This window comes from Callionymus lyra, chromosome 4 (assembly GCF_982586985.1).
Source record: "Callionymus lyra chromosome 4, fCalLyr1.hap1.1, whole genome shotgun sequence".
NCBI lineage: Eukaryota > Metazoa > Chordata > Actinopteri > Syngnathiformes > Callionymidae > Callionymus > Callionymus lyra.
In genome coordinates, this window is record NC_141821.1 from 36,970,640 (window position 1) to 36,992,962 (window position 22,323).

A 22,323-nucleotide genomic window follows, 5' to 3' on the forward strand; every position below is an offset into this window, starting at 1 on the left:
TAAGATAAAGAGCATAGATCAAAGAAAATAAAAAAGACAAAGGATACAAAGATTAACATGGAATATCATCTTTTCACTCCACTCCTGCCCCAAAATTCAGAATTATACAATATAATAGCACGAGGAATGAATGAGTCCCTGAGTCTATAGTGTTGCATCTGGGAAGGAACCTTTCTGCACTCCATCTGCTTCTCTGCTCACTGATGACAGTGTTGAGAGGATGACTGTCGTCATCCATGATGGACAGTAGTTTGTTCAATGATCTCCTCTCAGCAACTGTCACCAGTGAGTCCAGCTTCATGCCGACCACAGAGCCAGCCCTTCTGATCAAATGATTTTAACTCCTCAGAAAGTACAGTCTACTCTGAACTTTCTTTTATACATGGTCTGTGTTGCAGGACCAGTCCAGTTTACTGTCCAGCCACACACCGAGGTACTTATAGTTGTCAACTATCTTCCCCTCGTCACCTCTGATGGACACTGGACGTGGCCTTGTCCACATCTGTTACCTAACCAAGATGCCAAAAATAATGTTATTATATTTTTATATTTTAAGTAATATAATATTAATGTCAATTTCTTCATCAAAAATCTTTGTTAGTTCCGCAAGGGGAAATCTAGTAATTTCATGGTGACAAACTAAATCTTGTCAGAGATAATAAAAACTGAAATGCTTTTGATAATAAAAAAAGGGAAATGCGTGTTAAAAATCAGATAGCAAACAGGAAGTGCTCATAAGATCCAGTTTTACAGATTCAATTAGTGTTTTTCATTTATTTACAAGTAACATAGGCTAGTTTTGTTTATTTTTTTATGGTGACAAACTAAATGTCATCATCGATTATAAGATTTGCTCTCCGCATCAACAATACAAGAACCGTAAGCAGGCACTTTATTTTTCAAGTTAAATTTAAGTTAAATTATGAAAATGTTGGTTTGATGTAATAAGACAGATTCAACACAAGAAACTGACACCTGAGCTTTTATTTATTTTCATGTTTTAACATTTGATCAGCCACAAAACTTAGCCCAGAAGATCTTTTGGCTGTGTTTTTTGGTCGTCAAAAAGTCTTCATGTTTATATTTATTTAGTCCATTAGACAAAGCATAATTCACTGGTCAGAAAATATAAAAAGTTGAACATTTTAAGTGGATGTTGAAATATATTTTATGACATTTGGAGAATGTAAAAAGTTCAACTTAAATCAGACATAAGAACTAATGCAAAATTAGTAAAACATACAGTACATTCCTGCATTATATATAGTTTTAAATTTACCGTTAAAAAATATATGTACAATTCTTCAGAAATGGTCAGTGTTTTCAGCCATAGCTGCCATCTGGAGGTCGGTACAGTTTTGGGAAGGTGAGGAGTTGGACACTGCTGAAGGCAAACTTCCTGTTTCCGATATTCTTCTGGACATTCTCCATCCTGCAGCCGTCCCTGCATCCAAAAACCCACACATAAAAACCTACATTATGAGGACGTCTAATGAGTGATGCAGCCTTTAAGTTATATTTTTTATCAAGTTCAACACAAGAGAAGATGATGATTCCCAATCAACATTCCGGTAAGAGGTCCTACTGGTATTTAGAAAGCAGAATAACCAGGCTGAGAATGAGCCAGAGGACCAGCAGGTGAGAGGTCACCAGCAGGAAGACCACTGGGTAAAGGTGTTGCCTAGGCGCTTTAGGGACAAAGCACTCTGGGACCCAAGAGCTCTGCAGAGCCAGGGGCGGCTCCATGTGGTCAAACCCACAGATGGTGGCCTGTGAATTGGGGTAACAGCCGAGCATCTGCCCCCAAGTCAGATGAGACCTGTGGTCGGGTAGGAGGTGGAAGTGTGTGAGAGGGAAACAGAATGAAGGACCATGCACAAAAAAAGAAGTTTGTAAGTAAAAGTAAAAAAACAAAAGCAGGAAAATGAGCTGGATGGATGAAAATAAAATATAAGTATGAAATAAAAGCTGTTGAATATTGCTACAGAGTCATGTCTCAAAATCAAGGTTCACCTCCTCATGCAGTCCAGTGCAGTGCTGAAGTGGTGCTGGCTGAGCGTGTGCTGCTCTCTCAGTAACACACACTGCTCCAGGGTCACCGACATCGCCGTACGGTCCTTCGCACTCTTGCAGCTGGTCAGACGCACGCCGTTGACTTTTCTACACACCTGCACATGAACACAATGTTGCAGAGATTATTTTTGAAAGCCAAAAATGCCACAGCCTGAAAGAACGTGTTAAAAGGGAAATTACCAAACAAGCAAGCCAAAGAACTTCAACGTTCTTCCTTTTTTTGGATTCTATGCTGCGATCAAGAGACGTCAACAAGTCAGACAGAGACTGTTCGTCAGCTATGAGGAGAGAGAGAGGATTAGTGAAGCTATGAGTTTATTATTCATCATTTGCATCTCAAAGAGTGAAAAGAGGACAAGACAAAAGGACATGAGATAAGAGCACAGACAGGCAAAAAAAATAGCTGAATCATCACAATAGCACCCACCTGACAAAATACTTTTTTATGATTCAAAACCATTTCATACACTTTAATTTGAATCCCATTTTACTTCTTCTATTACATTGTTATGTATATGTTTATATTCTGTACTATTATCCTTAATCCTCAATCCCCCCTAAAGTAATAAGATATTGAAGATCTTAAATCAAACTCATTTGGTGGGATATGTGTTTATGAAAAAAAAATCAATAAAAAGAAACACAAAATAACAGTTTATATGGAAAACCTTAACTGATCTAATGTTGCCTCCATCATTCATTTCTCATTTATTCTCTCTCTCTCCCTTTAATCTTCCATATACTATCATGAAATATCTTTTTCTAAAACATTTTAAAACACCATATTAAGTATACCCTTGCTACATATCAGCTACTATAACCAGCTGCTGAGGTTTCACATTTTGCAAGGTAAACTTTTATTTCATTAAACTTCCCTTGTCTGTCTCTATCTTGTTTATTATTGTGACGATAAATGCCAGCAAAGTGTGAAACATTACCGCCGCCAGGCAGCCGGTCTCTCAGCGTGTTGCAGTAAACCTTCAGACGCTCGCAGCTCAGGTGGTTCACTCGCTCCTGCAGGGAGCTGTCGCCGAACCTGAAGCACAAACATGACCTTTTCACAGACTGTGTTTCTGCAACAGATCTCTAACAGGGTTGCCAAAGTCATTAGAGACTCTGAGCTCATATTCTAGTGACATGAGTGTCACAAGCAGGAAGTGCTTGTCAAATATCTGAAAACTACTAAGCATGAGAAGTTTAGCTTGATGTTTGGTTATGTTAGCACCTCAAAGAGCAGTACACATGGTATGGAAGTACTTGAGTGCCATACAAATATTAAATTGAAATTCTTTAAATATTTTTATTAATATGTTGTTGTTAAATAATTGGATTTTTAAAATGTTTTAAACTAAATAATAGAATATAAAGGAAATTATTTTGTTTGCAAAGAAAACAAATGAATTCTAATATAAATAAAAAATAAACAACCTTTTTCTGAACACAGAGAAATTGAGAATGAAATTCCAATGATGCAAAAATTAAAATGTCTGAATTCATTGTTTTTTAATTTGTAACTTGGTCATCTCTGGTGCCACTATTATACTTACATTCTATTTTCATTTAAAATTCTACAAATAATAAAAACATTGAATTCATAAAATGCATTTTTGAATGATTGGAAATAAAATATGTAAAATATATATATATTTTTTAAATAATCAATAATGAATAATAATGAATAATAATTTAAATGGAATTAAAAAGAAACAACTGTTAAATATACTAATTATTGATTTCACAAACACATTAAAACTTTAAATATACAAATTAAGTTCAATTATAAAAAAAAAAAAAAAAAAAATGCTTAAAACATTTCAATACAAACTTGTCAAATATGACATTATAAATGAAATTCAACCATTCATGATTCAGAAGGCACTGATATACTAAATTACATTTAAAATGAATCAATGTGAATATGCCACTTTAAATGTATGTCTATGTATTTTGTATGTAAATAATAAATAAATAATTTAGACTTTTCTAATTAATTTTCTAGACCAGGGTCACAAAGCGCTTAAACAACCAAAACAATATTCAATAAAATACATACTTAAAAGGTCAAGATAACACCGAGAACAACTCAATACCTCTCAGCCAAACTCTGTTGTTGGTTGATACCAATGTTGAAGAAAACAGGATGAATTTGTATCAAACATCCATCTTTCAGTTTCTCTGGAAGCCTTTGGAATATTTCAGAGGGCACGGGAATGTGGACAACAAAAGATCCCCTGAAGAGAAGAGGAACGACTTTGAAGATTCTCCCTCCGGACATCCGTGGTGTCTCTCCTACCATGTTCCGGTGAGTGAAGGCAGCATGTCTTTGGGCTGCTCGCTTTTGGCCACTGTGATGACAAACGACACTCCTGTCAGGTCAGCGACGCCGACCTCCATATCCTCCAGCATCCCAAGTTCGTCCCCTGATTCACACAGACACACATTTGGATGTTCAAGTCTGCCCTGATATGGATGTTTTATGTTTTTTATGGAAGCACATCAGTGCCATCAGAATATTAAATTGTATAAATTATTGTTTATATTTTGTTATTTCATTTATTGTGTGATAAATGTGGTTTAAATTGAGTTTCTGAATGAATGAACTTAATAATAACTATATTGAAAGGGTTATCTGTTTGATTGGATTAAATTTAATAATTTGAAAAGACAAAGACTTTTTTCTTTCTAAATAAATTAATCAAAAATCGAATATTTTCAAAATGATAACCAATAGTTTCACACATAAAGTTTGATAGTCTAATTTCAATAATATTAATCATTATTAGAATTTTAAGTTAAATATAAAGTTTTTGGTATAACAGAGACACCAAGCAAAGTTTTTACATTTGAAGTGTTAAATTCAACCATTTAATATTCTCATGACACCAATGTACTTCCATAGATGTATCTGCTCTCTTCTACCGTAAGTGCTGAGCAGCCCCTCAAACTGCATGACGATCCCAACACTCTGCAGCTGCTGCAGGAAGTTTGAGTCGTCCAGGCTTCCGTACAGTTTCAGCAGGAAGCCACAGACGGCTGCAGGGAGCTGAAAGATAGACATAAGCACGTACAATACCAGGGCCAAAGATAGACTCCTGAGAACCCCTTGATCTCTGTCACAACAAAAACACATTGAATTGAAGAGGCTGCTTCACCACATCTGAGTGATCTTGTCTACTCATACAAGAAACTTCACACATCAAAATTTGATGACTAATTTGAGTCATTATTCTCGATTCTTGCTAAATCGTCTTGTTCATGAATCTTAGATTCTCAAGAAAACTCTGAAGACCTCAAGACAAGCACTAGCAACAGGAGGACTCACATATGTTCTCCTGGCAACAGATTATTCAAGTCACAGTTAAGAGTGAGTTGTACGTTCATTTCTAGGGTCACATTAGTTTATAATACTGTTGGCAGTAAGGCAGCGATAAATAACACGTGTGAAATTGCGGCCAAAGATAGCAACATTTCTAACCTTCAAGAGAAAGAGCATAAAAAGCTTGAGGGTAAATAACCCTATTAAGTCTGATCACTTAGCTTAGCATACACTTATTTATTATAAGATAAACATTGTTGGGGAAATATACAGCGTATTTTTTGTATTGTGTCTAACAGGGGGGGCAGACAAACAGTAAATTGACTCTAATGACAATCTAATAGACACTAGAGAAACTTAAGACTTAATCCAGACTTAAAGACTCCCTTTGCAAGTTCATTTCAAGTTTATTTTTTTAATTGTGTCTGTTTTTCTTTTTTCTACTTTAAGATATATGGGAAAGATTGGTTTTGTTTGCAAAAAACACAAGAATGAAAATAAGTGTGACCGAACTATGACACCATCAAAGTGTCTGTATGTATGACATGATTTAATAACTTTAAAGATCCTCAATATATGTCAATAAATAAGTATGTAAAGATCTTATTTTAAGAAGTACGATCTTATCTACAATCTAATTTATGAGAAAAGTTTTTTGTTTTAATGAATATATAAAATGGGAAAAAACAGCAGACAGGAATGTGTCTCCTACAAACACAAACATACGTACAAAGATTTGGACACACTCTTTCAAAGTTTTTGCATTATTTCGGACTGATCTTCATTTCCTAAAGTAATGATGGCCACTCATTTCTCTTAACTTAGATGATTAGTCTTTCTATAAAATCATTATAAGGTTGTCCAATAGGACTGAATCAAGATAATTTCACAACACAACTGATGGCCTCAAGTCCATTAATAAGAAAAACAATAAACACCTCATTTCAGGTGACTATAAGTTGAAGGTCATTTAATACACAGACAAACACAACCACGAAGTTAATGGGATGCACTTATTAACTTACTTATGGTACCAACAAAACAGGGAACTCCCATGATGCCTTTCTACACACGACTCTAGTTTGTGATGGTTGATTGGTCTCTACAATACTGTTCAACTAAACCAGCGATAAATTCAAAGCGCTCTTACCGCTTGGCTAAAGACGGTGTGTCGTCTCTGTGCGAGTAGCGCAGGTCCGTTGGCAACAGTGGCTGCCACTGCCCTCTGGAGCACAACAAAGGCCATAGCGGCCTTAGCCCTCGTCACTGCTTCACGCACACAATCCCGCAGCGTGACTACCAGGGGAAGCAGCTGCTCCTGCCAGGAGGCCGATGAGGTCAACGAAGACGCGGAGGAAGCTGTAGACATCAGGTTCTTAAGTTCTGAAAATAAATTCAAATAAAAGTAAGAACCTACGATCGTCGGGGTTGTCGGAGTCTTCTGTGGCCTCCTGATGTTTTGAGGGCGTTCTCGCCTGAGGTTGATTCTCCCGCTCGTGGATCCGATCGACCATAACAACGATGCAGTTGATGCTTTTGGCGACATTTGCCCAAACCCTGTCCTGCACAAACACACTTGTTACAACATGAATATTTCAAAGTTTCTCTTGCTGGACTTGCCCACTCTTCCTCGTCATAGTCATCCTCCAAGTGTCCGACTGGAATGATTCCCTCGTGATTGGCCGCCACGTTGTCACAATGGCCGTTTATTTGGACGTCGCATCGTTGGCTGTGCATCGCCATCAGAGCGCTCTTCACCAGCTCGTCTTTCAGCGCGTGGACAAACTGCTCCGTCTGGGGAAGAGTGTTTGATGCCATCGCTTCAGAATAGACGCTCCTGCCTCCTCACCTGTTGGACCAGGCTGTCCAGGACCTGCTGCAACTGAGCCACGTCGTGCTCCAGTGAGACTGCCAGCAGCTCCTCCGCATGTCCGAAGATGAGGGGCTGCAGGTGGGCCACACTGACCAGCAGCTCCCGAGCCCTGGAGTTTTCTTCCTGAGTGTAGTGGATCGAGCTTCACACAGAAGACGCAGAACTATGTGAGTGTATCAGTGCAATCAGAATAATTCATGCTTGAATTTGACATTTCAAATAGACATTTTCTGTATATTTTTATTGTATTTATATATTATAGAAATAATATAATATTTATTTATATATTTAAATCATATTAAAATAATATGTTTTCTTTTACACATAGAGTTTCATATTATAATTCCAATAATTCCAAGATACAATTTTCTAAATTCAATGTTTTTTATTTGTAGCCTTCAATTCAATATTTCAATTTTGGTAGAATAGTGTTACCAATAATTTATTTAATTGATTGAATAATGAAAAAAACAAACAAATTTCACATTTTAATTAAAAAATAATTTCATTCAAATATTCAATAAAATTATTGAATTGATTTATTCCAAAGAATACATTTTTTTTAAATTCTTCATGGCACTGATATACTTACATAAAGATTAATGTTATGTAATTCATGCTTATTATACTACAATGAAAATGTACAAAGAACTTAGACAGCAGCATCATCTTGATATTTTAATTTAAACTTCGTGTCACGTTAGGTGCCAGAGAACAAGCTGCGATGTATTCGTGTATTAATCTGCCCGGCAGCTTCACTAATCCCGAAAGAGCTGGGATTATAGAGATTACCATCATAGAAAACAATATATAAAGATGCTTGAGGGGGAGAGATTATGGAGGGAGTAAAACCTCAGATCAGTCAACCTGAATAAAAGGAATGAAGGCGAGCATGTAACCGTTGCTGGATGAACAATGTTGTCAGTTGAGAAGCCGTTTTACGAAGCCTCATGAAACAGCAGATGAGGTATCATAATATAAAGTCTTTATTTATTTTTCTTCAAGAATTAGGCATACGTTACTTATCACAATACAGTTTTAATTATACAATACTGTATACAATACTGATACTCTAGGAACAAGGATATAGTTGTAGTATTGTCCGAGTACTTGACTCTGGTGTTGTAAAATGTAACGGCTCGTCATCTGTTTCATGAGGCCTCATCAACCCATCACTTGTTATCACCCTTAGAAAACCCTCTGATCAGCGTTGATGTTCAGGTGCATGAGTTAATATCAATATCAATACCCGTCTGAAGGGTCCGAGCGTTTTCTGAGAAGTCTCTGGAGCCCTCCGTGCTTGAAACCATGGTGGTGATTGGCTGGTGCACCGAACGTTATGACATCATACCAAACCCCTGAAAGATGGAAGTTGAGATCAATTTCAAACTCAACAAGGAAAACAGTAGTGTGACACACCTGTGGTGTCTGGACAGGTGACCTCCATCCTCTGAGTGTGCAGGTTCGTCGGGATGAACTGGAGGTGTCGGTCAGACTTGCTGAGGCTTGACTTGAAGGAGGACGAAACTGTAAAGTCAAAAGTGGCAGACTCTTTTCATCTAAAGAACTTGATAAAGAAACTTTATTTTTCAGGTTTATCTTCCAGAAAAAAATGTAAGGAACACCATGTAACATTTGTCATTTTTTCATATATTCTGTGATGATTGGTTTAAACATTCATGACTACTTTAAAGATATTGGGTGTGACCCAAATCGCAGACTTCTGAACTTACACTTAATATTTTGAGTGCACAAGTGCGTTCACACTGTGTGGTGTGAAAATGTAGTGCGCTGTGCGTGCTCAATTGGCGTACTCAAAGAGCCAGAAAATTGAGTGTGGACCGATGGAGACTTTCTACCCTTAACGACCGCCATCTTAGTGACGTGGATGACCCTGAACAGAAGATATACATCACTGGCGATGTGACTTCGGAGCAACATGACAATGATCCTAAACACACATCTAAGGCCACTGTTGGATTTGGGAAAAAACAGGGTAAAAGTGACTGAGTGGCCAAGTATGTCTCCTGATCTGAACCCAATTGAACACCTATGGGGAATTCTGAAGAGAAAAGTTGAGGATCACTTCCATCCAGCATCCAGTCTCTAAAAGATATCATTCTTGAAGAATGGTGGATGTAGATAAATGTTTTCAACTTGTTCATTCCATGCCTAGAAGACTGTTATTAAAATCCATGATGGCCATACAAAGTACTAGATATAGTAGTTTTTGTTGTGCGGTGTACTCATTTTTTGCATCACCCTAATTTGAGGAAAACTAAAAATGCTGTTCTCTAAATTAGATTATTAACCTTATTTTCATGTTATAAGTTGAAAATATGTTAAATAAAACTTGTCTTAAGTTAACATTTTGGAAATTGTTTTTGTGTGCCTTGAGATAGTTTAAAATGGTACTTTTGGAAAGGGGTGTACTCATTTACACACAACCGCTTTCCCTCTTATTTTTCTAAGACGAGTGCATTCAAGGAACATCTGAATTTTTTGCCGAATTTGCTTAATTTTTTCTTAATCATCTCCATGTTTGTCGTATAAAATATCTTTATTGTTATTGGAAGTCTCTGACATCTCTACAGGACAATATATCAACATAATTATTTATTTCTGTTGAATTAGCAAAAGTGTGGAGCATTTAGGCTTGAGCACCCAAAGAACCTCTTCCTATAGAAAAATATACATATATTTAAAGCCAAATATTAAGCTGTTAATGAGGTCACATCCTAAGTATGTGCGGTTCTTAAGTCATGAGCTCACCGAAATGTTGTTCGAGCTCGCAGAGCGTTTCCTGATAACTGGTCACAAGGAGGTCACAGTGGTTGATGACGTCTTGCCGAAGCTCGTCCAGGTCAGGCAGCAAGTCTCCGAGTTCTGTGGTTTCCTGAATTCTTAATAAATAAAAAAAGAATCATGATTCAGATTTTAAGATGCAGGAGAGGCACCACTCACCTGCTCCGGTACTCTTGGATGAGTGTGTTCAGAAGCTGCTTGGGTAGAGAGAAAGATAGCGGCGACTCTGACATTTGTTCCCTGACCAAGAGCCACCGCTGGTTCTCAGTCTGAAACCTGTACAGCTTACACACCTGAGCACACAGCACTACACCCACACATGCACATGCACACACGCGCATACACATGCACACACACGCGCACACACATTCACACACGCACACACGCACACACAGAGACACCCACACAGACACACACACAGAAGTATGTCAGATCAGTGCTCAGCAAGACATTTGTTACTGGGCCATACAGTAAGACAAAATATTTCATAACACTCTGTTCTATTGATTATTATTGTCTTAAAGGTGTGAAAAAAATTCTATGAAGTAACATTTGTCAAGACGTTTCTTTCAATCAAGTTTTAACAGATTCCGTTCCTGTGAATAATTCTGACATTAAACTGGTCCACGATGCAAAACAAGATTGGTGTGATCATACCTGCTCTCATCATGGGACTGTTTTCTTTGTCATGGATGGAAGTGTGAAGACAGTCGCACAGAGCTGGACTCTACAGATAAGAAGCACACATGACAGATGCCGGTCTGAGAGAAACAAACAGACTTTTGCTCTACCTCTTGTTTACCGACACCTTCTCCCTCCATGTGGAGCAGGGTCAACTTCAGCTCTCCCACTTTGTTAACTCCATCCATGGACCTGTAGAGGACAAAACATGTGAGCAAAAACAATATGAGAGTTTGAACTTTTGGTTGGGATCTGCCTAGAAAACAACGACCAGAACATCAGCGTAAATAAGCAGATAAAACAACTGAAAAAACCTCATTGCAGACACTTGATGTACATTCAGAATCAGAATCCGAACCAAAAGTGGAAATTGAGTTAAAGTTACTTTGTTCTCAGCACTAGAAGACAGTGGGTAACGTAAAACATACATTATCTTTAAGATTACAAAAATATACAGTAGAAAAAGAATCTTAAAAATATCAAATATACAGTACATTCTAAAAACATATCTATAAAATAGTAAAATGCATTAAATATCTTGCATCAGTAGATGTAGATATGAATATAGATATGTATTCCTTATCTATTTTGCAAATGTGGTCATTTTACTCCGCATGTTTGAAGTAGGCCTTTGAAAATAATAAGAGTATAAACACACAGTGAAAAAAGTGAAATAGAGGAAACATTATCTGATCACATCCTCACATGAAAGAGAAAATGAAATAAATCAGGCAGGACATTAAAGATTATTCCTGTACAGGAAACATATTTAAGATAATATAGGGAAATCATTGTATAATTTAATATATAAACAAAACACAATATTAGTTCCTTGATTTGAATCTTCTGTTTCATGTGAATTTAAACCCTCACCCTGATAAAAAACAACTTCCTAAACCACTTTTAAAAGATTCTGCCTCACACAAACACACCACATTCACACAGAAAACAGGTCAACAAAAAGGAAAGGAAGATGATCACAACACGGTTTAAAACTAAAGTTAAGCATATCAAACACATCAACATCATTGGAAATAAAAAGCAAAAGAAACATCTGGAGGCTCAGGTATGTCTGCCTGAGACATACCTGATCACGACCTGCCGGCACAGGCCCACCTGCCGTTCGCTCCCTCTCTCTTTACTCGTCCCACCTCTTTGTCATCTTCTTTAACAACGCTGTGTTTGTGTCAACCCTTCCTCCATGCAGCGGTTTTTGAGTGAAAAGCAGGAAGAGGTTGAGGTTTGTACTTAAAGTGGAGGTGGAGCTACAGACGTCTTACTTCCCCACTGAGGTGACATGGTAACTCGGCAACAGCCAATCAGAACAAACCAAAACAAACATGAGTTTTACTTCAAAGAGTGTGTTTTACTTTAACCAAGAGTGCAGAGATGAAAGCTGTGCTGGACAATGGGAGAAAATAAAAGCATGTCCACAGACGTTGACTTCAAAATCATCAAACGATACAACAGAAATAGATCTGACGCTGAGTTTGGTTTTAGCTATTTTAATTAATAAAACTCTTCTTACATCACAATAATCCACGGTTTGGTTTTTGTTGTTTTGTTTTAAACAAAAACATCTGTTAAAAAAAGGTACTAAACGATGTTTATTTTTAAAAGTATATGGAAAAGGAAGTGTGATAACTGAGGATGATGAGGGGTAAATCGAGAAAAAGAATATCGTTGATGGTTATATTGCAAGTAAAATAGTAGGTAACCTTATAACATATTCATGAGTATATATGGATATTTGTGAATTATTATTGTGATATTTGTCAATTTGCTAAAAAATTAACGAATAATTAAAATGTATTTCTACTTCTTCCTACTCTTTTTTCAAACTACAGTATTTTTTTTAAATAATTTTTAATAGTTATTTGTCTCTTTTGTATATACAAATAATAACATATTTCCAACATGTTCAAAATAAATGCATTCACTCATTCATTTAATCAATTAAAAGGAAAACATAAATTAATTGAGTTTATACTACCTTTTCGGGTCATATAACAATTTTTATTTAGAATGTTTCAGAATTTATCTTTCAAGCAAGAGGGGGGGACAAACAAGGGCCAAGTAAAGGACCATTTACAACATCCCAAGGAACATTATGAAATGCATTTTAGGATATTTTAATGAATTCACTGTTTTTTAAGTGACTTTTAAAAGGTTTCAGTTTTCACTAAGCCACACCAGGGGAGTGTGGAAACTGTACAACAACAACAATTAAACGTAACTTTAAAGAGAAAGTTCAATCATTTTTATCTACATTGGAAAAATGATTTACCTGAAACTTGTGGAGACATGAGGCTCTTTGGTTTTAAACAAGTCTGCAATGGAGAAAGAGGTGAATCCAAGTATATTTCTCTGTTGAGGAAGAAGATATAGTTTCAATTAAACACAATAAAAAACATGATAAATCACATTTACAATCGTCATTTTTTTCCACTTAAGATTGTGGGATTTAAGTAAACTTAAATGCATCTTGGTTGTTGGTGTCGTGCAAAAGTATCTACTTGGATTTTCACAGATGAGATCAGCAGCAGCTTTTTGGGCTTATTTTGGCACCAACTTGTTGACGCATCACAGCTGATCAATGAGGACCTCAGGAGGAATCTGAATTCCCACGGTCTCCCTGATATAATGCTGACTTAAAGCAAACAAATGTATCCAACTGAGGGCAGAACATGTAGCCAAATCAGAAATGTGTGCTAGAAGTCGGACTGTTATGTGAGGCTGCCAAGCTAATGTGTTGGATGTCATTGAAGGAACCAGTGGGATTATTAATCCCCCCCTCTACCACAAAGATGAACACTTGTATAGAAGGATGTTGGATTAAAGATGATAATTTAAATTTGGTGTTTTAATAAGTGTATAATAGCAACATTGACCAACTTCATGTTACAGTTACTTGTATAAAATATCTGCTTAAATGTTCCTAAACAGCTTTAGGGATTTGCACAATTTATTGCGGATGTAAAAAAAAAGAAAATACGTCAACATGTCTGAACACAAAGTAAGCAACAAAAGGAAACGATTTGCAGACGAGATTCAAGAGGAAATTGGGACATTACCGCCACATTAACTCGTGGTTGCCACATTTCCTGATCTGCACTAGTGGCTTTAGACAATAACACATATAAACTCACTCAGAGCTAATCTCAATCAGTTCTTGGACAAACAGGAAGATTTGGAGATTACATTCTAATCCAAGTTAAAAAAAACAAAAAAAAACAACACACACTCTCTGATGCTGCCTGGACATGTTCAAGAATTCTATAATGTTTGTGTTCAGTGAGTGCGTGTTGACACAATTCCTTACCAATCCAGCGGAGGAGCCGTTTTCCTCCACTGAGTTCCAATACTCGGTGATCGTCAGCATAGCTCTACGCATCATTGTGTCCAGAGAAAGCTTCTAGTTCGAGGCTTCATTGATTCCATCATACTCCAGTTAAACATTATTTTAATTTCTCCAGTAGAAAAAAGAAAAGAACTAAAGAAAACTAGCTTACTAGTAACAGCATTGAGAATACAAAATGAACATTTGTTTCTTTAAAGCCTTTCCCACGAAAGAAAGAAATACTAACAAATCTGTGGAATTGAATCAAGACAAAATACAAAAGAGAAATAAAAGCTCAATAAAGAAACCCAAAATATACAACTAAAGAAATCTTTGTACCAAAATAAAACGAGGAACATGGAGAAAGCCTTGGTAGATCCAGAGGGATATTAAAAACAAGGAATCCGAAAAAATAAAGCAGAGGTTGAGGTTTTAGGTTTCAGCTGAGAAGCTGAACATGGCTACAGTATCTCTGCTCCCTCTCTAGCCTCCTTCCCTCCATCCTCCTCCTCTTTCGTCATGGCCGGCGGGATTAAAATCCCTCTGGCATCATGGGAAATATGCAGATTACAGAAACGCCTGGTTTGAATACCTCAGAATAGGAGCGTTTATCAAATCCTCAATGTATTTCTAAGGCTGCCCTCATTTCAACCTCACTATTTCCTGTGTGTGTTGCAAAGTGCAGTTATTTGTGTGTAAACATGAAAGGTCTGTTTCAGTGTGTGACAGATAAGTCTGACTTCAGAGAGGAATTGTCCGTTTGTCGACAGCCACCACTGGTCTCATTTCTTGCAGTAAACTAATCCTCTTTATTTAAACACGTCGACAAACACCAACACACACTCACTTACTGCAGTGTGTGCTGCTACTTCCTCCTTGTGGTAAATGCTGACTTCGATCCTGCTGTGATAGTTCAGTGAGTAGTCACCATGGCAACACAGCGTTGTTAGAAATGCATGACCGCCTGCAGTCTAATAAAAATACAAAAGAATGAATAAATATCAAACACAAATGTGTTTTCTCTGCATGTGTGTGTGTGTACCTCCACTTCTACAGCACAGCTGTGCTTCCCTACTGTGTTGGTGTTTGCGTCGGTGACACAAACTTGCAGTTCAACCTGAGCATCTGCAGAAGCAACACCTACGTATTCTGACAAAGACAGAAAGTGTGTGTTAAAAGTCTGAGGTCATATGTGCGTGTTCATCCTACAGACCTAGTTTCAGGCGTACACAGGAGTTTTCTGTAAATCGAATGGCTCCATCTAGCGGCAAAATGACATTATAATATTAAAAAATATATATATATTTTTTTAATCAATTACACAGATGATTGTGTAAATGTTATTAATACGCACCTGTCACATTAGCATCATCACCCTCTCTGGAGCAAGATACAGCAGTGTGTGTATGTTCTAGTGTGTGTATGGAAGTGTGTTTGTTTAAAAGCTTCTGTAGATATGCGATGCGATGACGTAGTGCTTCCGTGTTGGCGTCTCTCAAAACAGTAAGCCAGGACACACACTCCGCAGATGTTTTGAACTTTAGAAACAGGGGAGGGTCTTGGCTTTCAAAGTCTGGACAGACAAATACGCAAATATATTATCACACAAAATACAACAGACTGTGTTTCTATCTATCTGTACGATAATTAACAGCACTGTTTGACATTCTTTTTTGGGGGTTTTAGATTTTACCATATTTATTTCTGGTATAAAGTTCAGGTATGAATTTTAATATTAACAGCATTTGTTTATTTTTGTGTTGCGATTAGGCTTCTAATCGTTAAATGGCAGCAGATATTATGTCCTCCACAGCTAAAGAAACAATGAAATCCTGCTGGTGTGTTGCAAAGGACTGAGGACAAGAGGATACAGCTGCTACAGTAGCTTTTAAAGTTAATCTTTAAACATATTTTGTTTGAAAGCAGTTACGAGTCACAGCACAAGAAATAGATCAATAGTCATATATAATTGTTCTTAATATTAGATATTAAAGATATTCCTACAATATTGCAATATATCTCAATATATCAAATCCTTGTCCCTGTATTGTGATATGTATTACAGATTCTTGGCAATACATAACCCTACGGTCTGTCTGTCTGTCTTTTTTTATGTCTGTCTACGATGCTACGCACCAAGTTTCAGCTTTCTGTTGTTCTCCGGATGGCTCACAATCTTGCATCTCTCCAAAAGTAACACCTCTTCAAGTTCTCCCCCCTAGAATAACAAAACACATTTCATTATGTACTTTATTGTGCTGAGCTTCATGCTTTTGCTAAAAGTGAATCGCACCTTTTTTTTCTGGATGAACAGAAAGTTTCCCCTGACTCGACAAAACTTGTCGGTGAGAGCTGAAAAGTCACAAGCAGGCAACATGTAATAAAAACAATGTAGACTTTCTTAAGACCCTTTAATACATACATTATATAGGTAGATAGGTGGATAGGCGGACAGACAGACAGACAGACAGAGAGACAGACAGACTATTAGTGTTGCATCTGGGGAGGAGTATTCATGCATTCCATCTGCTTCTCTGCTCACTGATGACAGTGTTCAGAGGATGACTGTCATCATCCATGATGGACAGTAGTTTGTTCAGTGATCTCCTCTCAGCAACTGTCACCAGTGAGTCCAGCTTCATGCCAACCACAGAGCCAGCCCTCCTGATCAACCTGTCCAACCTGTTGACACTCCTCTTGGACACATTCCCACCCCAACACACCACAGCACAGAACAGGACACTGGCCACCACAGACTGGTAGAACCTGCAAATGTTAAATGATCGGAGCCTCCTCAGAAAGTACAGTCTACTCTGAACTTTCTTATATACATGGTCTGTTTTGCAGGACCAGTTTACTGTCCAGCCACACACCGAGGTACTTATAGTTGTCAACTATCTCCACCTCGTCGCCTCTGATGGACATGGCTTTGTCCTGGACCTCCCGAAGTCCAAGACCAGCTCCTTGGTCTTTGAGGTGTTCAGCTGCAAGTGGTTCCTCTCACTCCAGTCCACAAAGTCACATATAAGACTCCTGTACTCGTCCTCACTGTTTTCCCTGATGCATCAACAATGGCAGTGTCGTCAGCATACTTCTGGACGAGACTCAGCTCTGAGTTGTAGCAGAAGCTGTCCCGGGTTGTTTCCTCCTCAAAGTCCACAACATGTCTTCTCGATCCTATTCCCACATGGCTACTTAAAGAACTGTTCCCCTTACTTAGCACTTTCATACTTGCCATTATTAACTTGTCAATAACATCAGGCTATGTGCCTCAGATTTTTAAAGTTGCAGTAATCAAACCTCTGCTTAAAAAACCCACTCTTGATCCAGAGGTCCTCACTAACTATAGGCCTATCTCTAATCTTGTCTTCATTTCAAAACTTCTGGAGAAAGTGGTAACAAGTCAGCTCTGTGATTATCTCCAGGACAATGATCAATTTGAGGTGTTTTAGTCTGGTTTTAGGGAACACCACAGCACAGAGACCGCCCTGGTAAAAGTAAGTAACGACCTTCTGATGGCTTCTGATCAGGGCCATGTTTCAGTTCTTGTTCTTCTAGATCTCAGTGCTGCATTTGACACTGTCGACCACCAAATCCTTCTACAGAGGCTAGAAAACCATATAGGCATTCGTGGAAGTGCTCTTAACTGGTTTAAATCTTACCTGTCGGATAGAACGCACTATGTACATGTCAACCACCTCTCATCGACACACACTAAGGTCAGCTATGGTGTCCCACAAGGTTCTGTTCTTGGTCCAATACTATTCACAATCTATATGCTCCCACTAGGGGACTTGATCAGAAGACACTCTATAAACTTTCACTGTTATGCTGATGACAGCCAACTCTACTTGTCCATGAAGCCAGATGAAAGAAATCAGCTAACACAACTATAGTCCTGTATTACAGATATCAAGTCCTGGATGACCAAAAACGTCCTCCTACTGAACTCGGAAAAGACTGAGGTTTTACTAGTTGGTCCGCAACATCTCAGACAATCTTTAACTAATGATCTAGCTTTACATAATGGACTTGCTCCTGCTACTAGCACCACTGTAAAGAATCTGGGTGTATGCTTTGACGAGAACTTATCATTTAACTTACAAATAAAATAGATCTCACAGACTGCTTACTTCCACCTTCGTAACATTTCAAAAATCAGGCACTTCCTTCCTTTAGATGCTGCTGACAAACTCATCCATGCTTTTGTAACTTCCAGGCTGGACTATTGTAACTCTCTTCTGATTAAGATTTAATCCAAACCTACCAACCCTCTAGGACCTTACGATCCTTAAACTCTGATCTATTAGTTATACCACAAATCTCTAAATGTAGATTTGGAGCCAGGGCCTTCAGTTTTCAAGCCCCTCTGCTGTGGAACCAACTACCGGCTTCAGTCCGGAGGGCAGACACCCTCTCTATGTTTAAAAACAATCTTAAAACCTTACTTTTTGATAAAGCCTATAACTAACTTAACTGTTTATCTTTAGCTGCTATAACTAACTTAACTGTTTATGTTAGCTGCTATAGGCTGAGAATGCTGGAGGAGTTTTAGACACCGAGCTCTGTATATCCTTCTTTTCTGCATTACATTCATCACCTGTGCAGTTTAAACCCACACCTTTTTATTTCCCTCCCGGAGCCCCAGGGCTCCACCTCCAGAGCTGCTGCTGATCCAGGATCTTCACCACTTCATCGGATCCAGAGTTCTCTCCAGCACCTCCATGGACTCTCCTACACTCTCCTCTTTTTTTTCTCACTATAATTTCCCTCACTCCTCTCCTTATCCATCTGTCTACCCCCACATCCTTCCTCCCAGCCGGTCAAAGCGGCAGGCCGTCAACAATGAGTCTGGTTCCGCTCGAGGTTTCTGCCTTCTAAAAGGAAGTTTTTCCTCGCCATAGCTCACTGTACAGTGTTTCGCTTCTTGCTCTTTGTTGAATTGCTGGGATCTATTTTTCATTAATCAACTATAGTCTTATTTCAACTGTATAGTGTCTTGAGATAACTTTGTTATGATAAGACACTTTAAATAAAATTGAATTGAATTGAATTGAAGTCTGAAGTGTAGATGGTGAAGAGGAGAGGGGCCAGTACTGTCCCCTGAGGTGCTCCTGTACTGCACACCACAGTGTCAGACGTGATGTCCTTCAGCCTGACATACTGTGGTCAATCAGTGAGATAGTTTGAGATCCAGGAGACCAGGCCAGGGTCCACATGCATCTTTGTGAGTTTGTCCTTGCAGCAGAGTGGGCTGGATGATGTTATAGTCACTAGAAAAGTCCAGGAACAGGATCCTCACTGAGCCGCTTCCTTTATCCAGGTGGGAGTAGGTCTGATGCAGGAGGTGAAGGATGGCATCTTTTACACCAGGGGTCGGCAACCCGCGGCTCTGGACCCGCATGCGGCTCTTCCAGCCTCTGATGCAGCTCACTGAGTTTTTGGAAAATAAGTAATTATATTTTATTTAAATGTTTCGTATTGTTTTTCAATAATGCTTGAAAAACGAGCAAACCCCTCCTTCACTTTAACTTCTATTTAACCAAAACTGTTACTGTAAGACGTATTTTTGCTGATATAAGAACAACATTAGTTCTTCACGGTCGTCAGAACTCTGACTCCTGGCTCCCCCCTCACTCACCTGTCTCACTCTTAAAGGAACAGTAACAATGAAAAACATTGAGTGTTATAGTATTTTACTTCAGTTGTCAAATTTGTTCAGACCTAAAAAAAACTAATCTAATAATCTAAAATCTTGTCAACTAAATTTTCTTTCAGCCTACATAGAAACGGTTTGATATTTTTCAGAAAATCAGTTACAAACGTGTACATTAATTTAAGTTTGACATCAAATCATTTAGTTTTTAATGTCCTTTTATTTTGTATTCTGCATTGTTGAAATGATGGCAATAATAATACTATAATAATGAACAATGATGATACAATTATGATGAATATTAATGTATATATAAATAACCCTCAGTCACATAGAGCTTTACATAAGAGAAAAACAACCATGACTCAGTTAAACAACTGCAGTAAATATACAGTACAAAACATTGTTATGATAATGAATGCTTAAAGTGATAGTTCACCCAATATTCAAATTTCACATATGTTCCACTCCCCCTCATGTCAACTAAGGGTTGAGATTATTTTCAGAGTAATCTGTTCTTTTTAGAGTTATAGACAAAAATGTTTGTTCATTTCAATGTAGCAACTGGAGCTCAGTTGTTTTTTTCTTCCTCTTCGTCCAAAAATATCGTCGTTACAGACGAGCACCAAAGAGGTATTTGGATGTTTTTAAGTGTCTTTTTGGACGAAGATGAAGACAGAGACAACTGAGCTACAGTCGCTACATTAAAATAACTCAAAAAAACAATTACTCTGAAAACAATCCCAACCCTTAGTCAACATGAGAGTATAAAATGAAGTGATAAAAGTGTGAATTTTGTGAATTTTGAGTGAACGATCACTAACGTTTTATTTATATATAGTTTATTTATATATAGCATAAAGGCAAACAGAGAAAGTGAACATTACGGATTTTTTTAACACAGTCCCAGACCTCTTTTATTTGTTCCCCATTCAGATTCTCCTCCAACCTCCTCCTGTATTTGTGAACACACTTACAAAAAGTTCACCTAAAAAAGTACTGAATTGGATTATTTTAGGTTTTTGCTTGATAAAAAAAAATGTCATTTATATTTTTACATTTCTTCTCTTGGTACTGACACTGCTTTAAAAAAAACATTTTAACGAAGCAGACATTTAAAAACCTGTGAGGTTTGAATATCTCAAACGGATAATGATACCTGCTATTCAATAACAACAACCTTCTCTTCTGAGAACACAAATAAAATTGTCATGTTTCAGAGGACAGTAAAACTTTTCTGGTCGTCTAGAGTACAATGAAACCTAATGTGAAAATAAAGGACCTTTTTATAGCTTCTCTAGTCAAAACTATATTCAGTTTTCCAACATAGACGGACAAGGGTAATCATAAGCTTGACCATATGTCTCAGTCCCAGGGTTCACCTTCAGCCCGCCAAGTCATTTATATGTTTATAGTCATAAACACCTATTCAATAATAGTTCAATGTTCACAGTAACTCAACATCATTATACTGTATGTCAGCTAAATGACCCTTGATATACAACAGGCTACTTTTAAGAAAGTGATAGAGATTAAAAATGTCAATGATTCATTTGAGACATGCAAATGGTAGCGAATTTGTTAGAAGCGAAAGGATGTTTTTCCTTTTTTCCATCTGAGACAGCAATATTTGTATTTATTTTTATTGGACTGGGTTAATAAATGTGTCGCTGTTAAGCTTAATCTGATTTATTGAACATCAACTACATGGAAAACCAGTATCAGTGTGAGACCCGGTAGTGTTGAACATTTAAAGCTTCTTTTTTTATCTTTGCTAGGAAAAATTGAGCAAAATTTATCGGCCCATATTTGGATATGACAATAAAAAAGAAATCCCCTTATAAACGTTGATGAACTTTATTAGTTTAACTTTAACTAAGATTACTGCAGAATATTTAATCAATAAATCAAAGGTGCCAAAATCTCTATAAGTCTATGCTAAGGGATAGACAACATGTATACTCAACAATCTTAATGGCAATGGTAATAAAACGAATTCTGATTATTCTGACATTTTAAATAAATTAAGAGCGTTACTCAAAATAGCATGCCAATAGCATTAGTAAAAGACACACAATGGAAGTGAATGAAGATGGACTACCTTCCTGCTGTCGTCCTACACGCAGCTTTCCTTGGATCTGGAACTTCTCAGATGTTTCTCTTGAAAGAAAGATCACGTGTCTGTCGTTGCAATCCATCCTCCTCACATTTCTGCGAGCAGAACAGCATCAAGTTCAAGAACAACCAGCGAGGATCCAGATTCATTCCATGACACCTTCTCTACCGTGAACAGCAGACATAACGGCAGAAGTGAAAGTAATGACCGGAGGCTTCATCTGAACCCACTGCTTCATTGGTTAGATTATTTACGGCCAGGACAATAAAAAGGATAAATGACGTCCAAAATTAGCTGATTCTAAAGCATCAAATAAAAACTCCATTCTCGACGTTTTAAACATACTACATAGCTACTTGTTGTGTTTTAAAAACGTAGTCACATGGATAACCTTTGGACGAAGCTAATCTCGCGAGAGTTGACTGGAGTGTTCCGCGCGCTACAGTAGACGAACACAAGATGG

The 22,323-nt window shown here is 37.6% G+C and overlaps 1 protein-coding gene across 3 annotated transcripts; it reads right to left on the reverse strand.

The window, feature by feature from the left end:
* Positions 1–969: 969 nt before the first annotated feature.
* On the reverse strand, positions 970–22,113 carry LOC148082844 (type II inositol 3,4-bisphosphate 4-phosphatase-like). 3 transcript variants are annotated; one of them, XM_087790108.1, is made up of 25 exons: positions 21,843–22,107; positions 16,382–16,440; positions 16,225–16,306; positions 15,443–15,661; positions 15,302–15,349; positions 15,131–15,237; positions 14,940–15,059; positions 13,036–13,115; positions 10,859–10,940; positions 10,725–10,794; positions 10,227–10,374; positions 10,035–10,165; positions 8,682–8,789; positions 8,512–8,620; positions 7,239–7,404; positions 7,010–7,183; positions 6,807–6,951; positions 6,540–6,748; positions 4,993–5,116; positions 4,367–4,493; positions 4,164–4,304; positions 3,012–3,109; positions 2,254–2,351; positions 2,014–2,168; positions 970–1,444 (listed from the first exon to the last, which is right to left on the reverse strand). In XM_087790108.1, exons 1-25 carry the CDS (start codon positions 21,940–21,942, stop codon positions 1,324–1,326), a joined length of 3,021 nt encoding a protein of 1,006 aa, XP_087646234.1. In that variant the 5' UTR covers positions 21,943–22,107; the 3' UTR covers positions 970–1,323. The 3 variants fall into 3 exon arrangements, with proteins under 3 accessions (XP_087646234.1, XP_087646233.1, XP_087646235.1); XM_087790107.1 differs by lacking the exon at positions 970–1,444 and adding an exon at positions 1,481–1,819 and having other exon boundaries at positions 21,846–22,113; XM_087790109.1 differs by lacking the exons at positions 970–1,444; positions 2,254–2,351 and having other exon boundaries at positions 2,025–2,168; positions 21,843–22,113.
* Between the last annotated feature and the right edge of the window lie 210 nt (positions 22,114–22,323).

Excerpts from the sequence above, each read along its gene's own strand:
- LOC148082844 (XM_087790107.1), bottom strand. The coding sequence starts at position 21,942 with ATGGATTGCAACGACAGACACGTGATCTTTCTTTCAAGAGAAACATCT. Across the intron at positions 10,166-10,226 it reads ATCCAAGAGTACCGGAGCAG|AATTCAGGAAACCACAGAAC; the intron begins GTGAGTGGTGCC and ends TTATTTATTAAG. Across the intron at positions 4,494-4,992 it reads GGGGCTGCTCAGCACTTACG|GGGACGAACTTGGGATGCTG; the intron begins GTAGAAGAGAGC and ends TGTGTGAATCAG.